At 50.7% G+C, this 8,019-nt stretch overlaps 1 protein-coding gene across 1 annotated transcript; it reads right to left on the bottom strand.

Moving 5' to 3' along the window:
- Positions 1 to 275: 275 nt before the first annotated feature.
- Positions 276 to 608, bottom strand: LOC112903611. The gene has a single exon (XM_025972855.1). It carries the CDS (start codon positions 606 to 608, stop codon positions 276 to 278), a length of 333 nt encoding a protein of 110 aa, XP_025828640.1.
- Between the last annotated feature and the right edge of the window lie 7,411 nt (positions 609 to 8,019).

Raw genomic sequence — 8,019 nt, 5'->3', positions numbered from 1 at the left:
CCTGTGCACAGACATGGTGCTGCTTAGCGAAGAAGTGACATCCCATGCACTTTTTGATGATGTCATGGGCGTCGGCCAGTGCCGTGGTCCAGTAGAAGCCAGACCTGAAGGCTTTTCCCACTAGGGTGGAAGCTCCTGCATGGTTCCTATAGATGCTCGAGTTGATCTTGCTGAGTAGAGCTACTTCGCCGCTTTGCGAGATGCACTTGTTCAGCATCCCTAAAGAAGCCGAGTGCTTGAACAAGTCGTTTGCCGATACGGACGTAGCTGGCAGCTCATCTGGAGAGCTTTTTGTGTTCCTTCTTCTCGGGGTAAGACTTGTTTTGGATGATGAAGTCGATGATGGGAGCCCGCCAGTCGAACTTGATGATGAGTACTTTCTGACCCTCGGTTAGTACCAAGTCTGGCTTGGTGGGAGGATCCTCCTCGAACTTCACCATGGGGATGTTGAGCACCTGGACGAAGACTCCCACCGGGACGAGGGCTCGTTTGGAGCCAAGCTTGGAGAGGACATCTGGTGCGGCGTTGTAGTCCTTGAGGACATGATGGAATTCCAGGCCATAAGATTTGGCCTCTAGCTTCTGTATCTCCTTGCAGTAAGCATCCATTTTCTCCTATGTGCAGTCCCAGTCTTTGTTGACCTGTAGATGACGACTTTGGAATCACCGTAGGATAAGAGCCGCTTGATGCCGAGTGAGGCGGTGATCTGGAGACCATGAATAAGGGCGTTGTACTTAGTAGCATTGTTTGTGGCCTTGAAGAGTAGTTGAAGGGCATAATTGAGCTGTTTGCCTTTCGATGATATGAAAAGGACTTCAGCGCCGGCACGGTCGAGGTTGAGGGCACCATCGAAGTACATCTTCTAGTGCTCGAGTCATTACTTGGACAGTGGATCGAAGTACATCTCGGTCCACTCGGTCGCGAAATCGACCAGGGCCTGTGACTTGATCATAGACGGTGGAATGAACTCGATCGAGAGATCGTCGAGCTCGACTACCCACTTGATGAGTCGACCGTTCGCATCTCGGTTGTGGAGGATGTTGCTGAGTGGAGAGGAGGATACAACCTTTATGCTATGCTCCTGGAAGTAGTGTCGTAGCTTCCTGGACGTGATGGGGATCGCGTACAGGAGTTTCTGGACCTGTGGGTAGCGTAATTTGGAGTCGCTAAGTCCTTCACTAAGGAAGTAAGCGGGTCTTTGCACCTTGTAGGCGTGCCCTGGTTCGTCTCGTTCGATGACCAGGACTGTGCTGACCACATGGGTGGTAGCCGCTATGTAGAGGAGTAAGACCTCGCCTGGGTCTGGGGGTGTGAGCACCAATGGCTTGGTTAGGAACTCCTTCAGTTCGTTGAGTGCCCTTGAGGCGTTGTCATTCCATATGAACTTGTGTGCTTTTCGGAGTAATTTGAAGAAAGGCAAGCCCTTATCACCGAGTCGGCTAATGAATCGGCTAAGGGCCACCATGCACCCAGTTAGTTTCATCAAGTCCTTCTTGCATTGGGGAGGCTTCATTTTCCTGATTGCATTCACCTTGGTGGGTTGGCTTTGATGCCTCGGTTGCTGACTATGAAGCTAAGTAACTTTCCAGAAGGGACACCGAAGACACATTTTGTTGGGTTTAGCTTCCATTTGAATTTCCTAAGATTTTCAAATGTTTCGGGCAGGTCGGCAATGAACTGGTCATTGGACCTTGTATTGAGCACCACGTCATCAATATAAGCTTCGATGTTGCACCCGATCTGCCCCTGGAGGTATCTCTGGATGGCCTTTTGGTCCGTAGCACCTGCGTTCTTTAGTCCGAACGTCATGGTGTAGTAGCAATACACCCCGAAAGGAGTAATGAAGGATGTCTTCTCTTGATCTAACTTCTTGAGGGCAATCTGATGATACCTAAAGTAATAGTTAAGAAATGAGAGGAGAATGCACCTGGCAGTGGAGTCAACATCCTAGTCATTAGGGCAGTGCTTGTTGAGGTCGGTGTAGTCGACACACATTCTCCGTTTAGCATTTTTCTTTTTTACATGGACTGGTCTGCCAGCCATTCAGGATGTGTGACTTCATGGATAAACCCTATGGCTAGGAGTCGAGTAACTTCTTCCAATCCTGAGCGAAGTGCCGAAGCTGTTGCTTGACTGGTCGAGCCCTTTTTGTCGAGATCTAAGGAGTGCTCAGCCTCCTCCCTCAGAATGTCTGGCATGTCAGACGGCTTCCATGGGAAGATGTCCCAATTGGCAAGGAGGAGGGAGGTGAGTGCGTCTTCCTATGCTTGATCAAGGTCCGCTCCGATTAGGGCGGTCTTGTTGGGGTCATTCTCCCTGAGGAGGATGGCCTTCATCGCGTAGTCTGGCTGCAATTGCGACTTGGTGGCCAAGTCATTTTCCGGAATGGAGAGATCCTCTGGAGGAATCATCTTTGCCGACTTGACAACCAAGACAACATTCTTGGACAACTCCAACACCTCAAAGAAGTTGATGTTTTCTGTCTCACAGGAGTGAGAGGTCTTCAGGTCAGCAACAGAGATGACTCCATTTGGCGCCGGCATCTTGAGTACAAGATACTTGTGGTTGGGGATCACCATGAACCTAGCGAGGGAAGGCCTCCCCAAGATTGCATGGTACAAAGTCTCGAACGAGGTGACCTCGAAGTTGAGGTGCTCCGTACTAGGAGTGACCTCGAAGTTGAGGTGCTCTGTACTAGTAGTGCTCCGTATTGGGAGTTCTCCCTGGTTCCGAAGGTAACTTGGAGAGTCACTTGGCCGACCGGAGTCAAGCCTTAGCCGGGAATGATCGCGTAGAAGGCTTCCTGGGTTGGTACCAGGGAAGTCATGTTGTAGCCCATGCTCTCTAGTGTCTTAGAGAAGATGATGTTGAGGCCGCTGCCTCCGTTGATGAGCACTTTGGAGAGGCGCACCATGCTCACCACCGGATTGACCACCAGCGGGTAAGATCCGGGGCTAGGCAAGTGATCGCACTGGTTGAAGGTTATGGGGACCTCTGACCATCGCAAGGGCTCAACCGGGTGCTGGAATACCGAGTTGACCTCACGCTGGTCTAGCTTGAGTCAGCGCCGGCACCATGGGGATTTGGAGCCGCCATAGAAATAGTTGATGGTGCGGTTAGTGTCTTGGAAATCTCGTGGGGACGTGTCAGCTGGTTCTTCACGATCACGCATGGGTGAGTCGCTTCGGCGTCCATGGCTGCGGGTGCCTTTGGAGCTGGTTGCTTTGTCCCTGTCATCATAGCGGGGGCACTTAGCATCGTCAGTCACCACACTGTTGCGAAGTGCGTGACACTCGCGGGCAGTGTGGTTAGTGTCCTTATGCCATGGGCACTTGCCATCCAGGAGCCGATCTAGATCCTCCTGGTTAAGGGAGGTGCGCTGTCGGGGTCAATCTACCACGGCGACAGTGTCCTTGGGGCCGTGTTTGCGATCCTAGTTTTTTGACAACTCGGGGCAGTTGTGGTTCTTATTGGAGCTGTGTTGAGGAGGGAGGCCATTGTGGCGTGGGTGGTTATCTTGCCGCTACTTTGAATGGTCGTTAGTGTTGCGTCGGTCCTTGTGGTGGCGGTGGGTGTTTTCAGCATCCTCCATATCGGCTTGCTTGTTCACGACTGCCATCATCTCCGAGACCATCTTAGGGTTGCTCTTAAACATCTTGCACTAGAGCTTGATGTTATGCAGCCCTTGGTGGAAGTAATGGATAACATCCCTATCATCAACCTCCTTAATCGTGTTACGGTTAGCGAAGTACCTTTTGTTGTAGCCACGAAGGGACTCATTGGGCTGCTGCATGACGTTGCCTAGATCCCATCTGGTTATGGGACTAGGACACGACACCTGGAAGTGGTTGACGAAGGCGGTGCAGAGGTCTTGCCAGATGCTGATGGAGCCGGGGTGAAGTCCCTCGAGCCAGTTCAGCACTTGGCGACTCATCATCACGGGGAGTAGGCTGCCATGATGTCGTTGTTGCCGTTGGCGGCTCGCACGGTGATGGAATAAGTGCAGATCCATGTCTTGGGGTCGAACTCGCCGTTGAATTTTTCAATGCTAACCGGCTTGAACATGGTGGGCCACGAGATGCCTTGGAGTCGGTTGGAGAAGGCCGAGAAGCCATCACGGTCATCACCGGTGTCGTCGTCGAGGACGACGGGTGCTGGCGGTGGCCGTCGAGGTGGTGGTTGCTGGTTGTTGTGGCCCCGATGGGCCCAACTACCGTGATTGGCGCCCGGGGGGCCATATTCCTCGTCATACTTGCACTGACGCTCCCGCTCAGCCTTGTTACGCTCCGTGTGGCAGTTGTTGATGGCATGCCAGAGATCTCGGTTATTGAGGTTGGCCCGAAGATCCGGTTGGTCGACCTCATCATCACCGGGGTGATGACCCATCGAGTGGTAGGAGTTGCTGGACTAGGCTCGGAGGACCGACTAGTCTTTCCTCAAGCATTGGACCTGTGCAGTAGTGACGTGGAGACACGTCTGAGCTCGTTCGAATGGGGGAGAGTTTCGAGTACCTCGAATGCAGTGGCTAGTTTGGCTGAAGGCGTGGTGAAGATGTTCTGGCTATCACACTCCAAGATGAAGTCATCATCGAGGTTTCGTGGAGTCAGTGCAGCTGGTCGAGGTGCCGCGACCCAGTGGTGGCGACCTTCTACGGTACGTAGATCCGCCTGGGCTTGAGCGATGGTTTCCTCGTTTCGGCAGCTTTGACGATTAAGGTTGCATTTGTGTCAAAGGTTTTAGGCCTTCAAGCCCTCTCCTTCGACAGAGTCTTCATCGAAGGAGACAATTGAGATCAAACAGTTGTCAAGTGGATCTAGATTGCTGATGCGGTTGGGTGGGAGGGTGAAGAGAGCCTCCTGGTAACCAGCATCTAGTCCTGGGACTAGATTGGATCCGACCTGGTCAACGCTAGGTTGTACCAGATTGGAGACATGAAGATTCTCCATGGTGCTCGGATCTGTTCCGAGTAGACTGCGGAGTTGTTTCGGAGACCGAGTGGGATCCTACAAGCCGAGGCGCAGGCGACGGAGTGCAGTTTCCGCTAACTCGATGCACTCCGCAATGGAGTGACCCATGCGATCGACCCTAAAGATGATGTCGTCAATGTTGATTGGGGGATGGTGGGTCGTCCTGACCCATCGCAAGGGCGAATCGTTGATGGAGAGGTCGTCGACCTGGTGAGTGATGGAGAGTGGGAGGGTTAGATCGGATCTGGAACTGAAAGGATCTAGAAGTCAACTAGAGAGGGGGGAGGTGAATAGACGAAACTAAAAAATTACAACACCTAAAACAATTGTGTGAGTAACTTTTGGAGTCTCCGGATATTTTTCCAGAATCTCCGCAACTTCCGGAGATTGTGAAGAAATATCCAGATACTCCGAACAAATGTGCAGAAACCAAATTCGACCAATCAAACCTTAACCAAAAGTAGATCAAAGTAATTTCCAAGATTTCTAGGCTTGTTTCTACAACTTTTCTCCAACTGCCTGCAGTCAAAACCATTCTAACAAGTAGGTCGAGAGCAAACTCTAGAATTCTAGTAAGAAACAAGAACTTCAACAAATCACAAAAGGATCCTACGTTTCCTTTGAGGCACCCAAGAAGAACACTTACTTCTTGAGCTCTGTAGCCTCCCCTTAGCAACCCCAAGGTTACTAAGGTCACTTACTAGAATGTTGAGGTCGTAGAAACATCCTGAGGCACACCACAAGCTTCAATGCTCGACGAGCGATGCCTAGCCGGCTAGGAGCTTGAAGCTTCAAGATTAACAAACACGAAATCCACCAGCTCGACGAGGAACAAGGTGCTCAAGAGATGGGAAATCAGCGCACTAGTACTCTCACTTTATCTTCCTTCAATTTCCCCTCAATCCCCTCACCAAATCTGGCTTGGAAGTCAAAGGAGGAAGTGAGGAGAGCTCTTGAATGCTCAGGAATGGAGGCAAGTGAGTTCTGGTCGGAGAGGGTTAATGTGGAGGGGATGAAGGGGTATTTATACCCCAGCCCCCAAATATAGTTGTCGGCTGGTTAAGTTCCGGAGACTCCGAAAAATTCTTCAAAGACTCTAGACACCACCTCTGGAGAATCTGGAGATGTACAGAGACTCCGCAAATGTTCGGACTCTGGACACTCCGCAGAAACCCCAAGTTCGGAGACTCTGGAAAAATCTCCGGAAACTCTTGACTTTTCTGCAGGAACACTCTAAACAAAATATCCCATGTGTTTTGTGAGTGCAAAGGTGTCTCTCATAGGTTTGTTAGTGTGACACCCTAGGTGTCAAATAGAGCAAACCAATAAAAATAATGTTTGGTGTGAGTGAAATTGTGTGGAATCTAGCAAAGTTGTGAAAATAAGGGTAATTGTGTAAATTCATGAAAGTATAAGTGCCTTTATGCAAATTAATTGAAGTATAAAGTAACTTTCCAAAAATTACTAAGGGTCAAAGTGAAAAAGGTGAATGTCATCATGACCAGCCTTAAATGCTTGCAAATAAGCCCCAAAAGTTTATAAGATTTACATTACTAGGACAAAACTTATGTAAAGTTAATTTGAGTGCAAAATGGTGGAATAAAACTTTGTACTTTAGGTTTCTGAACTTGAGTCCTAAAGCAAAGTTATAGGATTTGAAAAGTTCTACAACTTCCATTTTGACCATTTCCTCATTAGAGCTCTGGATCAGCGGGAAATTTCTGTTTATAGTGAAGTCCCTGAGGTTTTTGCAATTTTCCAACGAAGTCCCTCGGACCTCCTCCTCTCTTCTTCCTCCTCTGGCAACTCCTCTGCTCCGCCCGCTGCACCCCTGCTGCCGGTGTCAGCGCCGCTTCCCGGCCATGTGCTCAGCCTCGGCCGCTCCCCGGCGCCACCTCCAGCTCCTAGCTACTCCACGCGTCGTCCCAAACCCGAGCGCTGCTCTAGCTTCTCGTTTCTGGTCCTCTCGCGCGCGTGCCACGCCGTCCCGCAGCTCTGCCACCGCCACCTCGCCGTCGCCGTGGCATTGCCTGTGCGCGCCCCCTCGCCTCATCTCTTCTGGTTCAAGAGCAGCACTGCTTCCCTCTCTTCCCATTCCATTCACGTTTCTGCTCTCTGATTGCCCGGAACCCCGAGCACCACCGCCGCCATCCCCTCCAACTCCGGCGCCCTCCTGTCCGCCGTGGGCAGCTTGCTCCAATCCTCCCCGCACCACCACAACTCCCTAGAAAGCTTCCCCGTACCTCACTGATGCTTACCAGTCACTTACCGAGGCCGGACCTCCACCGGAGCTACCTCGCCGCCGTTCTCCCCTCCACCGGTAAGCTTCTGTCACCATCGAGCTTGTACCTCTGCCCCTCCTCCGCCCAATTCAACTGCTCCAATAGTTTCCCCACATCCTCCTGCAGCTGTTGAGCCCAAGCTTCGCCCTCTTCCTCACCGGAACCTCCCCGCCGATTGAGCACCCCTCCGCTGCCGCCTCGGCCACCGTGGGAAAGCCCCCTCCGGTCATTCCCTTCCCTTCCCAAGACCTCGAGCAGGTGCGCCTTGATCTCCTGGTGCTCGCTGACCACTTCTCCTCCGACCCCTCGCCGTCCCCTCGCCGGAATTAGGCCGACAACCTCACTGCCTTCTTCCCCGACGAGCCAAGGGCATCCTTGTAAAGATTTCAAAAGTTTTAAGGGCGTCCTTGTAAATTTCCAGAACCCCCCCCCCAATTCAAAAGCAGTGAACTTCAAAAATTTGTAGAAAATTGTAGAAATTCAGAAAAATGCCAAACTAGTTTTGTTGGAATCCTTAAGTTAAATTCCACTACTTTTGTATAGTAAGTCTAAGCTATATGTGTATATTTTCTGGTGTAAATTAAATACTAGGAAATGAATGTTTTATTTGTATCTCATGTTATGTGCATGTGTTGTAGTTGATTTTTGGAACTTAGATTGTGTGTGCTATGCATAGCTCTGTGTAAAAATCTTGAGTGCTTTAGTGCTCATTTGCTTAGAAATTTAAGTACCTTTGTTTTTATGTGGATAAAACACTTAGATTTTAATTA

The sequence above is a fragment of the Panicum hallii genome, chromosome 8, assembly GCF_002211085.1.
Source record: "Panicum hallii strain FIL2 chromosome 8, PHallii_v3.1, whole genome shotgun sequence".
NCBI classification, from domain to species: Eukaryota; Viridiplantae; Streptophyta; class Magnoliopsida; order Poales; family Poaceae; genus Panicum; species Panicum hallii.
The sequence above is the reverse complement of the archived record's forward strand: the minus strand, read 5'-3'. Positions and strand labels throughout refer to the sequence as shown.